The sequence below is a fragment of the Rhinatrema bivittatum genome, chromosome 7, assembly GCF_901001135.1.
Source record: "Rhinatrema bivittatum chromosome 7, aRhiBiv1.1, whole genome shotgun sequence".
Taxonomy (NCBI): Eukaryota; Metazoa; Chordata; class Amphibia; order Gymnophiona; family Rhinatrematidae; genus Rhinatrema; species Rhinatrema bivittatum.
In genome coordinates, this window is record NC_042621.1 from 117,237,652 (window position 1) to 117,259,237 (window position 21,586).

The 21,586-nt window shown below is 42.1% G+C and overlaps 1 protein-coding gene across 5 annotated transcripts in view; it reads right to left on the bottom strand.

The window, feature by feature from the left end:
* Positions 1 to 21,586, bottom strand: part of NDST2 (N-deacetylase and N-sulfotransferase 2) — a 625,893-nt gene that overhangs the window by 66,611 nt on the left and 537,696 nt on the right. For all 5 annotated transcript variants that reach the window (XM_029608979.1, XM_029608977.1, XM_029608978.1 and 2 more), the window contains one exon: positions 1,663 to 1,750. In XM_029608979.1, the coding sequence (XP_029464839.1) occupies positions 1,663 to 1,750 (88 nt within the window). The remainder of the gene's footprint in view (positions 1 to 1,662; positions 1,751 to 21,586) is intronic.

Below are 21,586 nucleotides of genomic sequence, written 5' to 3' on the forward strand. Positions count from 1 at the left end.
AACGCTGTGGACAGATCATGAGGGCTCAGTGCCAATTAAAGTCCATAATTCTGGGCATAGACCAAGAGGGAGACAACTTTAAGGAATCTCCTCAAACCAGATTCAAATTCCATTGGGGCACTGGAGCCAATAAGGGAAGAGCAAATACGTTTAACACTGACCTCCCTGAATTTGATGTCTATACCATGAAAAAGCTGTAATCGTGACCTCCAGGGAATTAAGGGCTATTCTGCCCGTAGTCGCCCATTGGGTCTCAAGGGCCTCTAACCAGTATCAGCATGTATAGCACATATGTAGCGTCATGAGATACCCCAAAGTGGAGGCTGGCACTACCAGGGCGGTCTGCCATGGGCTGTCTGCTTTCTTTTGCTCTGTGGCTTTTCCTGCATATGGGACAAACAACTGAAAATTCCAGCTCTCTTTGAATAGCCTCAGAGCATGCCATCAAAAATGCTCCTGACAGGCGGTGGAGATCTCCCTTTAAGGGCTGGTTTATTTCCACAACAGTGGCCATTGTCCAAACATACCTCTGGGAGGGAAAACGCCAGAGGCATTTTGACTTTATAAGGGCAGGCTGAGTTCTGATGGCTGCGGCTCCTGCCACAACAGTGAATATTTACACCTGCGGGAAGTGTCTCCAGAAAGAAGATGACCCTTTCCTGCTCATAGCGCTGTGAAAAACTACAGTGGCTAAACTTTATCTTTTAGAATAAAAGCAGCTTTACTGCTGCTGCCTAGTCAGTCAGTCCAGAGGAAAGTGAATTAAATCCGAGTGAGAGTGTGTGTGTGTATGTGGGGAGGGGGTAGGGCTTGAAGGAGGGAAGAGAAAGGGGAGAAAAGAAGGGGGAAGAGAACCCATACCCACAAGCCTCAGGCATTCAGGTAAGGAGGACCCACAAAATACCTCTCCTATCACACCTCTTCAGTCTTAACTAGGCTTGCCTGGAGGCCTAGTTGCTGCCCACAGGGTCCTGCTCAACCAGGTCTGGAGGGACCCTGGAAGTCACTTACTAGACGCTGCTCAGGCCCATAAGGGAATGTGGGAGTCGCTTACCAGCTGCTGTTCAACCGGGTCCAGAAAGGAACCCTGGGAGCTATGATCCAGGACTGCTCCAGTAGGGGAGCAATCATAAAAACTGTTTGCGCTGGGAGCAGAGACCCGAAATCCTTCTGCACTAGCCAGTACACGTCTGTCCACCATATGTTAGAAACGGAGGACTACTGACTATTGCCGATGCAGCCCCAAACTATATACCAAGTGATGATGTCGCTAAAAAAGGGTGTGTCCTCTGTCTCCATCTGCTAGTATGTAGAGATAACCCACTAGTCTGGACTGGTGTAGCAGGATAAGGAATATATTTTTTTTGGGGGGGGGGGGGAAGAAAGATAAGCAAGGGAGAGCAATAAGGGATGATAAAAGATGAGGATTCTAGTCTCCCTACTAGATAACATTCTCCGATTAGACAGCTTCTGCATGGCTTACACTACGTCTGCTATGACAACTGATTTGACATTTCACCTCTCCTGGTCTGAACATACTGTACTCCAGTGGCTATGATGGCATACCCAGATTCAGTAGAGGGGAGTACATACTCATGCTATATATATATATTTTTTTAAACTTACAGGGCTTTGTCATTTCCAGCTGCATAGTCTCCTTACCTGTGTGGTAGAACTTCCCCGAGAAGCCCAGGTTGAAAGTGAAATTGGGAACTAACATTCTCATCTTGTTCTGTGTGTTCAGTAGGGCCTGCGAAGGTGAAAGAGAAAGGAGCAGAAGTGAGGTATTAAACCCCTGAATATCTTCTTTGCCAGTGTCAGAGTGGGTTTTCTGTAAAACTTTGAATTAGAAAATTTTCCCATGCAATACTTTTTGTCATTTACATACAGGACCTGATTTTTAAAAACATTTACTCGAGTAAATGGCTTTTGAAAATTGCTATGACAGTATGTTACATTTACGCACATAACTCCTTTGAAAATTACCCCCATAATTTGCAAAAATATTTCTATACAAAATTTCCTGATGCCCTATATAGATTTGTGGCCTGATTTGACATTATTTGACCAATGTAGTGAGTAAAAAAAAAATACCCTACCATATTAATTTCCTATGCTGCATCTCAGTTTCTCAAGGAACCAAGTAGCTGAACTGACTGAATGTGACTGGTGGTGGTGGGGAGTCAATAGAGACATTTAATGTGATTTTAATGTTAAACCAAAACAAATTCAAAGCTTGAAACTGCCCAGTTTGCCTAATATTGCATAGGCCTCCATTCATTGTTAGAAATGAATTTTATGAAACTATTACTTTTTAGAAATGGACAATATTCCAAGGCAAAATAAAAAGAATGGGAAAACTTTCTACCCTACAATTCCGTTCAGCATCTCATAAGGCAGTGCATCTAGGCCCGTTAACGTAAGCAGGCCCAGGCCTGAGCAATGGTTCAGAGGTCACTGCTGAGATGTGTTCTTACACGCTGCACAAGTACAAAGTGGCTTTGGGAACAAGAAGCAGAAAAAATGTTGCTTCCTTTAGAGATCAGAAGCAAAGACTTTTGCTTGTGAGAACAAAGAAAATACTCATTAGCAGCAGGAATATTTGGATGCAATAACGAGCAGGTACAAATAAGATGCTAAAAACCACCATGAGCATTAGCAACTCATTATAAATACAGCTGCTTGCCACCTGATAAACCCTCTGTATGAACACCTGTTTCTTATTATTCTAACTCGTTCCGCTTCCAGAGCTGGGCTCAGGTCCAAATACTGAAACCCTGCTTCATGAACAAGCCTGAGAGGGAAGTGTGAAGATCATCAGGGGTCCAGCATCTGACATCCTGCTTAGGTAATTCTGTTCCCAAGAGCATGGCGTACATCTTGAACACTAAGTCCGCTCTGATTAATCCCTTGACTTTGCACTACAGTAGGGTCTAGGGAAGCCACTGCACAATCATTCTGAAATATTTTACTGAATAAAAATATTGTACACAGTATTCTGTTTGTCAGGAGTACACTACATTCAAAAAAGCCAATCTTATGTAAATAAAGATGATTATTTATATGGTCCTTATAAGGCAAGTATGATCAGGCCTGACTCTTGCAGAAATGACGAGAGACTAATTCAAAGTTAGATTAATGCAATAATGGCACAGACTCTTCTATCTAGCAGTATAGGGCTACATAGAAATGACGGCAGAAGAAGACCAATCGGCCCATCCAGTCTGCCCAGCAAGCTTTCACACTTATTTTCTCATACTTATCTGTTTTCTTTTTTTCTTGGGAACAGAACTGCTACTGAGTGCAATGACTAAGACTGAAAGCCTTGTGCAGTCAAACAGGCTCCTTTGATATTGTCAGAACCAAGCAGGTCCCAAATTGGCAGCAGTGGGGGCAGCAAGCTGGGTTCTGCCAGGGAGAGCTATACTAGCTTTAGGGGTTTGGGAGAGCAGTAATATTCCTACAACTTCAGGTACTGAGAGCTTAAGACACTGTGCAGTGGCTTCTCTCTCTTTCTCCTGCGCACTATAAGACAGGACTCATGTTAAGGGGGTCATTTTCTATGCGGATCGCATGCAAAAAGTCCCTTTTCGCGTGCGATAGCTAAATTGGGGCGGGCTCTGGGCGGCGTCCGCTCTGGAAAGGGAGAGTTGGGACGGCACCGGGGCGGACGCCGCGAAGACACAGCTGACCGCGAAAAGGTAAGGACCCTTTTCGCCGCCAGTTTCGCGCCCAATAGCACCACCTTTTACGATAGCAATATTGGGTGCGAAAGCCGGCAGCGATCGCACCGCAGAGGTGCGATCGCTGCAGGCCTGCCCCCACCCCCGCTTCTGCGACCTTAGAAAATCTAGGCCTATGTTTGCTACATGCTCTTTGGATTAAAAGTTCTATTCTGAACTCTGACACCACTGTGTCTACGTCCTGGTCAGTCCCCGATAGAAAGAAGGCACTTACCGAAGTAAAACCTACGGATCCATTTTCAAACTATGCTCATTGCTTTGCTTAGATTTTTTTAGGCTGGAAAAATTCCTAAATTTTACCTTCATTTAAGCCTACAATTCGTTTGTCTTGATTGAGGCTCCTAAGGTAGATATCTGGTGCTGAAAATCAATGCTCCATGCTTAACTTTCTTTCTTGTCCTCAACTCCACCCCTGTAGCCACCCCCTGCTTAAGCTCTTCAATTTAGGTTCCTAGCCAAACGTTAGGAGCCTAAATCCTTTGAATACTGCATCCTTACCAACTACACAATGTTCTTATCAAGAATATTAAGTACACTGGACCCAACATACTTTTAGTCTTAGCCTTTCCCCACTGACATGAATGTGAAAATAATTTATTTCAATGGGCATTCAACTCAACAGAGTAAATAATGGCAAAAAAAAAAAAAAAAGAGACCAACTGGCTCATTCAGTCTGCCCACTATTCTGTACCCATGGCTAAGGATATAGCTCAGCTACCTGCCAAAGGGTGTAACTGCTGCAAGGAATCTCTCCTTATCCAACAGAGTCTCCTTTGTCTTCCTAATTTGAATTTTAACATCTTGGGTAGATTTAAAAACTGCAGTGGAAGTCAGTACTTGATGATGTTCTTCATGAAACGTCATAATGTTTTTCCCCATCACTTCATACGTCGTCATCATGACTGAGGAGATTTCCACGTTTCTACCAACATCAGACAAGGTTTAGTCACAAAAATAGCTCAGATCTTTCACCAGAGGTCTTGCGAGAAGCCTGAAACAGATGGGCCTTAGTTCAGCTTTCAGAGTATTTAATTCCATTGCAATGACCTCTTCAGACCAAATGCTCATCTTCTGGCGAGCTCAGAAACCAGAGGTTCCATCTCTCATACCGACAAAAACACCTTAAGACTGTGACAGAGAATAGCGGTAACAACAGCAAGCAACCAATCGGCTTTCCATAATTTCAAACACTCACAAGCCAATGATAAAGGAGAAGCCAAGTGAAGTAAGTTCCCAGAGACTCAAGAGTCACCAGCATTACCGAAGACAATAATGAAACTTGACCGAAGAGAAAACAAATATTCTGCATTTATATTATCAAAGTAAATGAATATGGGCAGTCATTCCTAGATTGAACTGGATTTCTCTGTTATATTTATTTTTTTGATGAAACTGTTCAGAGTTTTGTGTTCCTTAAATCACAAAAATTGTTTCCTATCATGTGGCTGTTGCTTTAGATTTGCATGAGGCTGTTAATATGCAGGACTGAACAGGACACAGAAATCTCTTCTCACTCCATATGTCACCAAAAGACTAGAACATGGAAAAGAAAAAAAAAGCAGATGGTTCAAGAGCAGGGCCGGTGAAAGGTTGTTAGGCACCCTAGGTGAACCGTCTGCCTTGCACCTGCCCCCCTCTCTCCCTCCCTACCCCCCCCCCCCAGCCCTGTCCTCATTCACTGAGATGCCACTCATGTGCTGCTGAGTGTTTGCTTTTCTCGGCTGCGAGCAAGATAGGCACTGCTCACAGCCAGCCGATTCTGTGCTTCTCTGGGCTGCAAGAAGGATGGGTGTTGCTCATGACCCACCAAGTGTCTACTCCTCTTGGCCGCGAGCGGGATAGGCTCTGTTTGCGGCCCCACATGGCTGCTCTTCGCCGCCCCCTAATGGCTGGCGCCCTAGGCGACTGCCTACTTCACCTAATGGGATGCACCGGCCCTGCCCAAGAGTCTTCGTATGTTGCCCTCATTTTGATTTTATGGCAAGTACAATGTCATTAAAAAGCCAAGGGTTTTCTGGAAATCCTATCCCTCTGCTCCAAAGGAAGTCACCTGTTTGTAAGATCTTCCCAACTTTTTCTCCCTAGGGATAACAAAAACCATAATGCGTACCAAATAACTAAGTTTCAAGAAAGGTTACTATTCCAATAAAGTAGCTGCAGCAATAAAACTAAGCTCCCTGCATATTTCACAAAGAATTCTAAGATCACCCAATAAAGGTTTGATGGCAGTTCCAACTACTCAGAAGGCGCACCTTGGGGAAGTCCACAAACGTGCAATTTCAGTAGCAGGCCCCATTATCTAGAATAAAATTCCACAACCATTCAGGCAGACAATGGATGTTAAAAGTTTTAGAAAAATGTTAAAGATATGGCTGTTTGAACCAGTTTTATTCAACTGAGATTTTTGTTATAATGAACAGAGTTTGACAGCATGTATTACTATTGGCACTTATTTTATGTTATTTTTATCTTTTATGCTATTTTATGATCGAATTTATTTATTTAACATTTTTTTTATACCGGGATTCATGTAAATTTTACATATGGTCTCGGTTTACATTGTAACTGAAAAACAGGCATGTGAGTATGCAATTACATAGAACAGGGCATAAAACTAGGATCAGAATACATGGGGAAAAACTTTGAACATAATAAAGGGGAAAAACGCATATTTATATTAATAGGCGCCTATATTTAATATGAGAGAAATAAAAACTTTGGGGTAAGCTGATGTAGAGTAGGGTTACTAAATTGTAAGGGTGGCATGATTGGATAGTCTTAATTTAGAATGTTGCCTAGTGTGATGGTTTTGATGTATGTTGTTGTCATACTTAGAACGCTTGCTCAAATAGCCAGGTTTTTAGTCTCTTTTTAAAGTTGATAGGGCAATGTTCTGAACGGAGTTCTGGCGGTAGAGAGTTCCATTGTGCTGGACCTACTACTGACATGGCTCGTTTGCTTAGAGAGGTTTTGATGTATGTTGTTAGGAGAGTGTTTTTGTATGCTATTCTCGTCGGTCTGGTTGGTAGATGTGGTTGAAGTGGAATGTTGAGTTCCAGTGGAGTGAGCTTGTGGATGGTTTTGTGAATGATCGTTAGTGTTTTGTATAGGATTCTGTACTTGATTGGGAGCCAATGTAGGTTTCTTAAGATAGGGGTAATATGGTCTCTCTTGTTGGTCTTAGTCAGTATCCTGGCAGCGGCGTTTTGCAACATTTGGAGGGGTTTAATGGTGTTAGCTGGAAGGCCGATTAGCAGAGAATTGCAATAATCAATTTTGGAGAAAATGATTGCTTGGAGTACTGATCGGTAATCTTGGAAGTGTAAGAGTGGTCTGAGACGTTTAAGGACTTGCAATTTATAGAAACCCTCCTTAGCAGTGTTGTTGATGAATCTCTTTAGGTTTAATTGATCATCCATAATGACTCCGAGGTTTCTCACCTCGGAGGAGAAGGAAGCTGATTTATAGGGTTTGAGTTTGGACTAGCATAGTTACCGTCTTGAGAGATGAGGAGTATTTCCGTTTTATTGGAATTGAGGATTAGGTTAAGGCTTGAGAGCAATTTGTTGATGGATATAAGGCAGGTGTTCCAGAATTCTAGTGATTTTTGAAGGGAATCTTTAATCGGTATCAAAATCTGTACGTCGTCTGCGTAGATGAAATGCTTTAGTTTTAGTTTGGAGAGGAGCTGGCATAGCGGTAAAAGGTATATGTTGAAAAGTGTCGGTGATAATGAGGAGCCTTGAGGGACTCCCATAGATGAGTCGACGGGGTGTGATTCATTGTTGTTGATTCTGACTTTGTAAAATCTGTTTTGTAGAAATGACTTAAACCAATTTAGAGCAGTGTCTTTGATTCCGATGTCGGCTAGTCGTTCCAGGAGTAGTGAGTGTTTTACCGTGTCGAAAGCGGCTGATAGATCGAGGAGTATGAGTATGCAGGGTTGTTTTTTATCAAGATTCAGGAGGATTGTGTCAGTTAAAGAGATTAGAAGAGTTTCAGTGCTCCATTCTTTGCGAAAGCCGAATTGTGACGGTGATAGGATTTTGTTGTCGTCTAAGTACTCCGTCAGTTGCTTGTTTACTATTTTTTCTAGTATTTTAGAGATGAAGGGTAGATTTGCAATAGGTCGAAAGTTGGCTGGGTCATCTGGAGAAAGGTTAGGTTTTTTCAGGAACGGTTTGAGGATTGCGAGTTTCAGAGGGTCAGGAACTGAGCCTTGCATTAGTGAACAATTGATGATGTCTGAGATTGGTTTGGCGACAGTTTTAGGGATGGCAAAGAGTAAATTGGAAGGGATTGCATCTGTGGGGTGTGATGCCGGTTTGAGTTTTTTAAGGATTGTTTCGATCTCTAAGGAGGAGGTCAGTTCAAATTTTTCCAGAGTTATGTTCTGTTGGAACTGTGCTGAGTAGAGGGGGGGTAGAGGGGAGCCCATAATTGCATTTAAAGGTGTGATAAGATCTGTGATTTCTTTCTTTAAGTAAGTTGCTAGCTCAGCGGCTTTTGTGGCGGCTTGATCGTCCGGGATGGATGGGGGGGAGGATTTGGTGAGAGATGAGATGAGAGAGATTAGGGCTTTAGGATCGAAGATGAAATGGTGAATTTTGTGTGAGTAAAAATCCCTTTTAGTTTGTAAGATGGCTATCCGGTAGCGGTGCATGAGAGACTTGTATGTCTCACGGTTGGCTTGTGATGGATTTTTTCGCCATAAAAGTTCCTTACTTCTGAGCTCTTGTTTCAGGGTTTTCAGTTGTGGGGTGTACCAGGGTTTTCTGTCGTTCACGTTGGGAAGGGTGCTTTTTGTAATTAATGGGCAAGTAACGTCTGCAACGTTCTTTGTTATCTTGATCCAGGAAGATGTGGCTGACTCTGCGTTTGAGAGGTCAAGTTTGTTTAATGCTGATGTTAGGTGAGTGTTAATGGTGTCGGGGTTGCACAGTTTACTGTATTGGAATGTGGATTTTTGAATAGGTTTAGGGGAGGGTTGGATGTTTTTCAGAGTAATAGAGATCATCTTGTGGTCCGACCAGGGGACTGGTGAGCAGATCATGGATGAGGCGGGGGTAAGGTTTTCGTTAATGAAGATTAAATCCAGGGTGTGACCCGCTTTATGTGTTGGTTCCTTGATGATTTGGTTGTAGCCCATAAACGAGTGTAGTGAGAAATGTTTCACAGCTGGAAGATTGTGGTGATTTGTCCACGTGGAGGTTAAAATCTCCCATTATTATAGCAGGGGAGTCTGTGTTAATGTGTTTGGCTATGAGTTCAATTAACGGGGATGGGTCTGATTCTAGGCTTCCTGGAGGGGCATATGTTAGGCATATTTGTAGGTATTTGGACTTGAAGAATGCTATTTCGAGTGAGGTTGATGAGTTGGTGGTCTGAAGGGATAGGCCTATTTCTTTTTTGACGGCTAATAGCAATCCACCACCTCTTTTTTTAGGTCTGAGGATAGAAAATATGTCGTAGTCCTGTGTGGGGAGTTGGTTAATTATTGCCGTATCCTCAGGTTTCAGCCATGACTCAGTGATAGTGCAGCAGTCCGGCTTTGATTCTAGTAGGTAGTCGTGTAAAAGGTGAGATTTTTTTAGATTGATTGTGCATTGATCAAGGTAAGGGAGAATAGCGTGAGGCCCAGAAGTTGGTTCTGGGGTGATGTCATGATTGGAATATATCTCTTTCGCGAGAAGTAGGGTGTGGTGTGTAGGTTTACAAAGTTTCTCCTTCGGTTGTAGATGATCGGGATATCATATGTGTGCATGAATAAAGATGTCTAGGGAGTTATCAGGATGAATGCTGTAAAGGTTATCAGGATGTTATCAGGAGTTATCAGGATGAATGCTGTAAAGGTTAACAGGAATTATCAGGATGAATGCTGTAAAGGTTAGTTTGGATGCTCGAGGTGTCAGGATGATTCTGTGAAAGATTAGAGAGGTTTGGATGTGCAGAGGATAGAACTGCTGGCGTCTGGAAGAGATCTTAGGGCTGTTGGGCTAATCGTGGGGTAGGCCACTTAGAGCTTTATCCTGAGGTCTCCTGTATTGTTGTCCGTTTGCTGTCTGTCTGGAAGAGAGTAATGAGGGTCTGGCCCTATTGACTGAGATGCTAGGGCATGCTGGGTATACTAGGAGAGAGAGAAGAATGAGATTCAAAGGGGGAGCGTGTTTTAGCTATGGTTTCCGGTTTTCAGTAAGTTTGAATGCTCTGAGTGCTCTGAGATCTGCTGTCTCTGTGATTTGTGATTAAGGGCTGTCGGGATAATCGTGGGGTAGGCCTCTAAGTGCCTTAACCTGAGGTCTCCTGTATTGCTGTCCGTTTTTTAAGTGAGAGTCTGAGGTAGTAGCGGGTGTGGTTTATACTCACTGTGTAAGAATATCCTATGGTTGGGGAGGCTGGACGTCTGCGAATGGTTTTGAGTCAGGTTGCAGGTTCCGATGGTGAGGTACGAGAGATGAGTTCGAGAAGATTCAAACTTGGACTGTGGGCTCCGTTCTGCTCTGCGGGTCTGCACGAAGGGGCGCACAAAGGGGCGGCCCCTTTGTGCACCCCTTTGGCGCGCAGCGCCTCAGATCGCACTTGCTTTTTAAATTCTGGGCGGGCTCCAATTGCTTGAGGTAGGCGTTGGGCGAATCGGCGGGCGAGCTAGGGCTCCCACGTGGTCGGCGTGGGGGCTCAGCGGAGGTAGGGCGAGAGGAAGGCCTTACCCCGATGGGCTCAAGCGCCAGTCGCGCGGGCCCCTCTCCCAGCTCCTACGCTCGCTCCTTCAGTGTTTTCCGCCATCCTGATGTCTGCTGGCCAAAGCGGCGCCTCGGATCGCACTTGCTTTTTAAATTCTGGGCGGGCTCCGATTGCTTGAGGTAGGCGGTGGGCGAATCGACGGGCGAGCTGGGGCTCCCACGTGGTCGGTGCGGGGGCTCCAACCACGTGGTTGGAGCCCCCACGCCGACCACGTGTGTCAAATGCACAATTTATGTATTGTGCATTTGATTTTTCTCATGATATCTGTGTACATTATTTTGTAACTCACCATGATCGCTAGAGGGGCAGGTGAGAAATATTTTTTAAAATAAATAAATAGCAAGGTGAACTGATACACACACAGCTTTGTTCAGAAACCAAATCTCACTTTCCTCCTATAGTATCGTAAGGCTCCCAATTTTTTGGTAACAAAGTCTTGAAGAGGTGAAACTAGTACTTTTTTTTTAAATAATTCTTTTGGAAATAAGACAAAATCACTGTCATCCTTTTACTTTCTAATTGCTACTTAATTGTAGTGTATATATTAATTTTTTAAGTTTCAGAGAGATCTTCATACTTAGCTACTCTCACTATGGTAAATCAGGGCATAACTGTGCTGATCATTATCCTTGATACATGTAAAGCATGAATACGGCAGGATTAGTGTATGCAGTGGCAGGGGGTGTATATTATGTCATATAACACTCTACACACAAGCTGGTATGAAATTAGCAAAGAAAAACAATATCATAATGAATATCAATTCAAGCACACAACATAGTAGGCATTACGTAAATTAATCAAGTAAATAAGAGTGCAATCATAAGAATAAAGAAAAAGTGTTATACAAAGAATACTTACCGAAAAGGTCCTCCCTGCTATAGAATTGTGTATTCTTGAAAACAAAGGACTGTATGCCACATATAAAACCAGTTATTCACGCTCTTATTCGTGACTCATTCAACGACTCACTGCTGCACACAGCTTTTTATATCTTATTTTCTCTAATTTTCGGCCATTGACTGCAAGTCAGGTGTTTCAATTTGCACTTTAACAAAAGATTTACAACCAGCTAACCTGGAAGGTATTTCAGTACTAGTCTTTGATCTTCCCAGGTCTTTTGAGGTTATCTTATCTCTATCAGCTCACTGGTGCCAGGGAGTCTCAGGAACAAAGGGGGAAATAGACGGTGATAGTGCCATTCCTTTATACAATCCCTGTACTCAACTTATATGCAATATATTGATCCACAATCATCAATCATTAGAGCCTGTTCTGATCCATAGCTCTCTTCGTGGTATAAAGTCTTTCGGGGATCTAGCTAGGCTTCCTAAATTTATCTTCTTACAAGTAGCTGATATGCAATCTCAGAAAGTAATAAAGATCTGTGAACATTTTGAGGTCCACATTCAATGTCGTTTGTTTGGCTAAATTTGGACTTAGCTGAACAAATGGTGGGATATGAAAATCCCACTGTGCTGAATGGCCCTAAGACAGCCAGATAACTTTATCTGGTAAAAAAGTTATCCAGTTAGCTTGGGGGTAGGGTGGAGGCATTCTGGGGTAGAGTTGGATAACTTTAGGACTGCCGAAGAGCCATCCAAAATTTAGCCAAATAAACTTATTCAGCCCACTTTGACATAGCTGGCTATATTCAGCAGTGTGAATGCGCCACTGAATATCCAGGCAAACATAACTGGATACGTTAATCAACTAACTTTTCTACCCAGCTGGTGGCTAAAAATGGACTCTTCCATGTCTAGTTTTCTTTAGTATAGAAACGTAAACATGGTTACGACAGTTGGTTAGGCAAATTTCTGTGTAATAAATACATCGTTAAACATCAGAAATGTTTTCTTCCTATAGGAAATTAGGAGAGAGCTGGGGACAACAGGCACTAACCAATGGAAAGCCAGCTTTAAAATGTTCAGTGACATTGTAATGTGCTCTGACCTCCCTGAGATTTCAGCTGAACTGAACTGGCCTGGTTTGTTCCCCTGAAGGAAAGAAAAAGAATCTATAAGTATCATGGGTATTGGCACATGAAAAGCCTGAGCCAGGGTTACTGGATACTTCACTATCTGTGACAGAAATCTAAATGAAATTGGATGAATGATTCTAACATTATAAGGGGTGAAACAGAGACACAATGGTGGGGAGAGAGGGGAGGGGGAATGGGAGAGACACAATGCTTTTATAAAGTCAGTATCTCTATAAGAAATAAAACAGAAGAGAAGCTATAATATAGGATACTAAAAAATGTAAAAATAAGAAATAAAATACGCCAGGAAAATAAAGAAAGCAAATTTGCTTACTGTAAATGTTGTTCTCCATAAATAGCAGGATGAATTAGTCATGACATATGGGTGACATCATCAGATGGTGCTGAATGGACCTTGCTCTCTTAGCCCATAGAGCTTTTTGCTGTACTGATCATGTGTGGGAGTTCCTGTGCGGGTGGTACTTTTTTGGTGTGAACGGCTCCAAGGAATGGCACTTTTTCTTTTTTACTCAGCCCTGAGCACCACAATGAAAATGAAGGGCTTGCCGACACCTGAGAACAACACTTTTGTTATTTGCTCCACCCTAACGAGGTGAAGGGGCCCCAGGCCTAATCCAATGAGGAAGCGGGGAGGTTTATTTGAGGTGCTCCTGCTCAACTTGGTACCCAGGAAGCTAGAAGAGTTCTGCTCTCAGAGAAGGAACGGCTGCGGCTTTTCAGAGATGGACTTCTGAAAGCACAGAGACATCCGGCCTTAGACTGGTTGTGGTAAGGTCCTAGGCACTGATAACAAATGTCGTGGCCATCAGTGATGGATATCTTACCATACAAGCAATCCTTGAAGCCACTGATGGTGAGCTTCTTAGTGACAGACATTTTCTGGGAAGAACTTTTTTTTTTTTTTTTTTTTAACAGCACTGAAAAGTGATGTTTGGGAGGCTGCAGAGCTAGAAAGGCAATAGAAAAATAGAAAAACGTTAGAAAACCGAATTTACCAACAGATAATACTTTACATGTTCATGCTGAAGCTCAGATGAAAAAAGAACAAGGGGCTCACAAGGCAGCACGCATACAAGAACTCTTGCACATGCTCAGTAGAGCAAAATGTTCTATGAGCTAAGAGAGAAGGGTCCATTTGGTGCCATCAGATGATGTCACCCATGTGTCTCTAATTCAGCCCTGCTTGTCAATGCAAAACCTAGAAATAACAGCAAGAGAGGAAGTAAAAGCGCTAAGCTAAACTACCAGGAAAACAAGGAAACCTAGAAATAACATTAAGAGAGGAAGCAAAAGAGCCAAGCAACAGATATGTTTATTTTTTTGGAGATGGGAGTAGTTCTATGGGTCTGGAGAATGGTGGATGTTCTCCGTCTTCATAAAAGAAGAGGAGGTTGTAAACTATAGGCCGGTTAGTCTGATCTTGGTGAAGGGAAAATTCATAGAGACTCTACTGAAGGAAATAATAGGAATATTTCTAGAATCCAGCAGGTTGTAGGATCAGAGGCAGTATGGCTTTACTAAAGTGAGATTTTGACTAAAAATTCTGATCAATATATTTCACTAGGTGAACAGAGAATTAGTTTGGGGTAAGAACTAAATGTGGTACTTGCCACAGTCCCAACATATGAGGCTCATATATGGGCATCCTTTTAGGTTCTATTTTAGTACCAATTTTATTTAATCTTTGTCTTGCTCCTTTAGCTACCTTAATCCAGAATCATGGTTTTAGTGAGTACTTTTATGCTGATGATCTACAGCTTGTGGCTTGTATTGATCTGAAGAAAAGCAAATTATAATTTATTGATTATTTATTATTATTGATCAGCTATGAATTTGTAATGGAAGTGGAGCCCTCTGCTGTGGCGTGGTTAGCGCTGCCTAATAGGCAAACCCACTAAGCCCACGTTGGCAACTGCCAGACGTGCCCTGGGCTGGGACAGAGCTGGCGCTTCACCTGTACCAGCTCCGTTCCTCGCAGATTGAGCTCTTGGCTTCCAGGGGCCAGCAGGACTTAGGCGGTGGTCCCACAGGACAAAGATGAAGAGAGAATCCACAGCCAAGATGAGGTCAGGACAGGCAGCAGTCAGAGAATCACCAAGTACAGGCCAAGGGTTGGGGCAGGCAGTAAGCAGAGCATAGTTCAGGTCTGAAGCAATGGTCAGTAGCAGGTGGCAGGCAAGAGAGTAGTCCGGGTCTAAGGCAATGGTCAGAGGCAGGTGGCAGGTAAAAGAGCAATCTGGTCCAAGGCAGAGCTCAATACCAGGAATCAGGCCAAGGTGGTCCAGACTGGGAAAAGACAGGACATGGAGGACCAGGACAAGGCAGGACAACAAAGGTAGGGCAACAGAGGCATGGCAGGCAGGACGATGAAGTGAGGAAACAATAACAAGACAAGGCATAAGAGAGGGCAACACGCAGTGTTAGGCAGGAGGACCTGTTGCTGAGGCAAGGAACCGCTATGTCTGGGAAGCTTATCTAGGCCCAGGCATGTGATGTCATCAGAGGGCACTGTGGAGCTATTCCTGGTACAGACCCTTTAAGAATAGCCATGCCTAGAGGAAACCCCCAGAAACATGGTGATGTTCAGGCATGGTGTTGGCATGGTGGTACCTTGGGGTAAGTCAGGTGGTCGCGGTGCTGTCCAGCAACTGGTCCATCAGTAAAGAATTGCTATCTTGCTGAAGTCACAGTTTGACTAATGGAGCAGAAATTAAAGCTTAATCCCATAAAGACTGAAGCCCTCTGGATTAGCAAAACCAACTGACCATTAAGCAGTTTTCCTGAATGGGTGTAAAAAATATGGTTACGGCATTGGGAGCTATATTCTAATTTATCAATGACTGATCAAATTTCTATGGTTTTATGAACAAATAAGATTTATTTTTTCTAGGAAAGACTTAGAATAGTTAATTCATTCTTTAATCCTTACAAGGTTAGATTAATGTAATGCAAAGGTTCTTCCTCCTGTTTGATTAGACCTTTACAACTGATCCAAAACACTACAACCAAACATTTGTTTGGTATAAAAAATGCCACATGACTATCACCACTGCTGATTGAGCTGCACGGATTGCTGATACACTATTGAATCAGGTTTAAGAGGTTTGTGTTTAGTGACCCAGGTACTTCTTAAAGGTGATCCACAGTATTTGGCCAATCAACTGGCTGCACCTTGAATACTGTGTACAATTCTGGTCGCCGCATCTCAAAAAAGATATAGTTGCGATGGAGAAGGTACAGAGAAGGGCAACCAAAATGATAAAGGGGATGGAACAGCTCCCCTATGAGGAAAGGCTGAAGAGGTTATGGCTGTTCAGCTTGGAGAAGAGACGGCTGAGGGGGGATATTATAGAGGTCTTTAAGATCATGAGAGGTCTTGAACGAGTAGATGTGAATCAGTTATTTACACTTTCAAATAATAGATGGACTAGGGGGCATTCCATGAAGTTAGCAAGTAGCACATTTAAGACTAATTGGAGAAAATTCTTTTTTCACTCAACGCACAATAAAGCTCTGGAATGTGTTGCCAGAGGATGTGGTTAGTGCAGTTAGTGTAGCTGGGATCAAAAAAGGTTTGGATATGTTCTTGGAAGAGAAGTCCATTAACGGCTATCAATCAAGTTTACTTAGGGAATAGCCACTGCTATTAATTGCATCAGTAGCATGGGATCTTCTTAGTGTTTGGGTAATTGCCAGGTTCTTGTGGCCTGGTTTGACCTCTGTTGGAAACAGGATGCTGGGCTTGATGGACCCTTGGTCTTACCCAGCATGTCAATTTCTTATCTTCTTATATATGCCTTCCCGCTCTCTGCGTTCTTCACAGGATTTGTTTGTAGTTCCTCCACTGTCGGTGATCAGGCTAGAACATACTCGACATTCAGCATTTAGTTATATAGCTCCATCAACCTGGAATTCTGTCCCATTGGTTATTAGGAAAGAAAAACATTTCAAATTTTGCAAAGAATCAAGAAAAGCATAGCTACTAAGCACGAACTTAAAAATGGAACATCATAGGCTTGTAAAAGTTGTCTTTTCTTACAAGCTATGATGTGCCATTTTTAAGTTCGTGCATAGTAGCTATGCTTATTTTTATTCTTTTAATTTTTTATGGCTACTATTAGTATTTTTAAATTTAATATTATGTAAAGATGTAATTTTTAAGAGTCTATACTTTGTTATTAGTCTAAATTGTCTACGTTTTTATAGAATGAATTGTGAACCACTGTGATTATAATGGTATGAAATGGCTGTCTATCAAGTATAATAAATAACAATAATAATAATAATAATAATAATAATAAATAAACTGAGCAGCCTGGGAATGGGCCCCAAGGTTGTGCACTGAATTAAAAACTGATAGGCAACAGAGGGCACTGCAAATGGCATTCACTCAGAGGAGACAAAGGTGATTAGTGGAATGTCTGTGGGATCTCTTATGGGCCCAGTTCTGTTCAATATTTTTTCGAGTAATATTGTGGAGAGATACTACTAAAAGGAAAATAATTGACTTTTTGAAGATGACACTAGCATCTGCAACAAAACAAACATCCTTGAGAGAACAAACAAAAATGAGATGTGATCTAAGAAAACTCGATTGGCGGCCAAATATTTGGCAATTCAGATTCAATGATAAAAGTACAGAATCATGTACTTGGGATGCAGAAATCAAAGGCGAGGAGGAGGAGTGAGAACTGCATCACCCAGGAGACTCTGAAGTGACCATGTCTGATCATCTTACTATAGTGAAACAGTGCGATAGGGTGGTGGCCAAAGCCTGAGGGATGTGAGGAAGCATAAGGAGAAGATTGAGGTGACAACGCCTCCATGCACATCAATGGTGAGATCTCACTTAGAATACTGTGTCCAATTCTGGAGGCTATACCTGCGAAAGGCAGGCTGAATGTTAGTCCAGAGAAAGACAACCCAACTGGTTCAAAGTTTACCCTAAAAACCAAATGAGATGAGACTTCATAAATTAAAATATGCATGCCCTACAGGAGAGGAAAGATAGAAGACATTTAAGTATCTCAATGGTATAAATCAAGCACAAGAGGCAAACCATTTTCAGAGGAAATGCTCTAGAACAAAGGCTGCCTTAAGGGCTGCAAATAAGTCAGAATTTCAAGATTTATACAACAAATATGTATGAGATCTATTTGCATCAGTTGCTTCCACTGTATGACAATATACCTCATATATATTCAATGTGGAAATCCTCAAAAGCTGATTGGGGTTGTGGCCCTTGAGGACGGGATTTGAAGATTGCTTCTTTAGAACAAGAAGTCGAAGAATGATGTACCATGGGGGTAGAATCAGAAAATATTTCTTCACAGAAAGGGTGATGGGTGCATGGAATGGCTTTTCGGTTGAGGTAGTGGAAACAAAAACAGTAAGGGAATAAAGAACTCAAGGTTACCTTTAAAAACCTAAGAAATGTTTAAAGATGCACTATTAAGGGTCTGTCCTCAGTTACTGTTGCTTATATTTTTAGGTATCTAGCTAGTACTCTTTCAAAGAATACAAAGACTAGGAAACACAATGAAGTTACTTAGTGATAGATTCAAAACTAATAAAAGAAAATATTTTTTTTACTTAATGTATAATTAAGCTCTAGAATTCATTGCCAGAGGATATGGTGAAAGCTATTTCTGTAGTTGCATTTAAAAGAAGTTTGGATGAGTTCCTGGAGAAAAAGTCTATAAACCATTATTAAGGTGGATTTGCAGATATCCACAGCTTATCCCCAGAAAAAGCAGCTTGAAATCTATCTAACCCTTTGGATCCTGCCAGGTATTTTGTGACCTAGATTGGCTACTCTTTGGAAACAGGATACTGGGTTTGATGGACTTTTGGTCTTACCCATTATGGTAAGTCTTAAGTTTCTATACTGCTTTAAGCAAGGATATCAGTTTTCCAATTCCCATAATCTTAAGGTCAGCCCACTGGCACAAGGGGGCAGCATCAGGCCAAAATCTGGTGCCTCTAGAGATGAAAGCCTAAGACAGATATATGGCTGGTTAAGTTAAAGACAGCAGCCATGCACACCATATATACTTCAGAAAACTCACTCTGCTTTGGCATTTCTACTTTCATCATTGCTAATTAAAGGACCAAGTGAAACCATGAGCTTGGTCTCACAGTATACAGCTGAGGTAACTGTATTAGAACAGTAAATGACAAACCTGATCTGCTTTCCATGACATCTTATCTTAGATATCGTTCTTTTTTTTTTTTTTGCCTTTTCTGAATAGATATGAATAAAAATATTATTTATTTTGTTTGTTATTTTTACCCAGAGAAGACAACAGGAGTGCAGTCTATACTGTTTGTTGCAATGTTCCTGGGTGGCAATGAGACCATGGAGATGCCTCTCTAAACCAGGCAAACCAGCTAAATTTTATTATGCTGCTTCTGTGCATGGAATCTTGCTTTTTTCAGTCTCAGTCTTCTACTCACTTGAAGCCACTGTTCTGTCCTCATGATAACAGACGGCCCTGTTTACTAAGCATTTTTCCCATAGACACAAAATGGGAGAAACCCTTTAGTAATAGGCCCCAGATTTTGTTATGCAGGAAACTGCTGATGTCACAGAAATGTTAAAAGCTTCATGTAAGGAAAAATGGCAGGTACAGTAAACATGAAATGGTAGCATGAAACAAGGGGAAGACCAGACATAACCAAATTGTTCTCTGAAGTCTTGGTTTAATGATAATACATTTTGAGGTCTCATAATACAAAACAGCCAGCAATAAATCTCTTCTCAGCCTTTCAATCTCCTTAGATAGGCATAATTGATCTCTGCTGGTATGCTATTACATGGAGTAATGGGGAAGCAAAGTACTTTAACGGCATCAAAATCTAGGAACCAAACATTCCATTAATATGCACCAGATGTTAACTTGCTTCAGATTTTGGAATTAACATGTAAGTGTAGAGACTACATAGGGATCTCCACTAGAGGTGCCCTAGTGTTAGGACCCATCAATATGGGTATGAGAAGAGCATACCATTTCGTTTCAACACTCCGATAGGAAGCTGCTGCAATGGTAGGCTCCTGCCTGTTCAAGAGTTAATGACTCCAGGGTTGGATGTTGGATTCTGGAGGACATGGATCCAATTTTGTAGTTCCCCTATTCTTTTTAGTTTTGGCTAAAATTCCTTTCCTGAGAAGCAAATGGATCATTTTGCTAGCCCACATCCAGTGGCTGGTGGCTGTGGTCTTACTGATTTTGAGTATTTTGGATGTGCCTGATTTATATGCTTGAGAGGAAGTTTTCTTGCTCACTCTTCCTGGCCAAGAGAGACATGGGGAAAGAGAACAAATTTTCCCTGTAGCAGTGATTTTGGATCCTTGAGCCTGAATGAGTCTAACAACATCTGAGAAGAGATTTGGAAGAGGAAGGAAGAAAGCAGACAAGACCTTAAGAACCACACAGTATATTCCTTTTTGACACAAATATTAAGAAGGCCATTGACAGAATGCTGGAGAGCTTGAGATTACACTCAACATACCCTGGTTTACAAGTATGGTTAATTCCTGTCATGACATGTACAAAATGAATCCATTGAAGACATTACTCACGTCTCTACTCTGGAGAATAGGATGGAGAGGTTTGGACATTGTGGAGACAAGCAGTGGACCACAGGTATTTGGAAGGGGAGAGACCACCAAGAGAGGAGATCCATTCCATCCAGGTCAGTCCAATACTCCACTCAAGTGAAGAAAGGAGACCCTTGGGGGAAATACGAAGGTACCACAGACACAGATTAAATTTTGGAGTTGAATTATTGGTTTGATCATGGATGCTACCAGGAAACATTGTGCTTGGTGCCAATTAATTTTATTTTACCGATTTGAATAGTAAACTTATTTTGGAACACCCAACTTATGTGTTCTGTTTGTTTATTGGCACTCTCTAGCATGCAAAGAGATAGAGCTGTGACTACCCACAACAACAGAGGCTTACTATATTCTTTGGGCCCTGGAGGTCTGTTCCCCTCCCCCTCTCTTCATTTTAGAGAATTTTCACCAGGAATTATTTGCAAAGATTAAGCCTTGGTATTGAGTGTCAATCCAGCCTTCATAACTAACACTACAAGAGGATCTACACAAATTAAGAAAAGCCCTAAAGTTGAATTTAAATTACATTTCCCTTATTCTCCCTCTTAGATTGTGTTGAACACAGAACAATGAGACCAAGGTGATAAATAAATCTTTGAACATAGCTGTTATTATGGAAGGATTGCCCTTATGAGCAGTGGTGATTTAGTACTGGGTGACCAACCTAGAATCTTTTCATTTCAGTGACCTGCATGGGTTAAATGGAAGGAGGCGTTAGTGGCCTGCACAGGCCAAGGGAGGAGAAAGCAGCATCAGCAGCCCCTGCGGGCCAAGAGGAGGATGTGGCATCAGTGGCCGGCACTGGCTGAAGAGAAGGTGGTGACATCAGCAGCCCTCACAAGCCAAGGGAGGAGGAAGCAGTGTCAGCAGCCCTCATGAGCTGAAAGAAAGGCGGAAGAGGGTCCAGCAACCCACAAGACCTGAAGGAAAGGTGATAGAGAGAGACTGCTTGGGACTGGGGTAAATTTGAGACAGGTCCACACCACTGAAGGGGGAAGAGGTGAAGAATAGTTGTCCTCCATTCCATCACACTTCCCTGCCCCTTCATCGGACCCCCCAATCACTTTTCATTGTTTTAGAATATCACCCTTGCCTATGTATTCTACTGCTGAAGTGATATTTGTTTTACTACATTTTTAGTTATCCATATCAAAAAGAACTCTAAGCAGTGTACCACAAATTCCAATGCATAACCAACTGGAAGGACATAATAAAACATAGAACCAATGTAATATAAATAATCATTGAAAACCCATCCAGAACCCAATCATTTTGAAACACTTAATTTTAAAATAATATCAAAAGAGAACCACCCAATCTCATTACATTAGACCAGTGGTTCTCAACCTTTTCTGTATCAGGACACACCCGAGAGATTACGCTCACATGCGTGATACACTGAACACATGATCATCATGTGACTAAATATGCATCCACAGGAATCTCCCGCCTCCTAACAACGGGTGCAGAGCAGAGCTA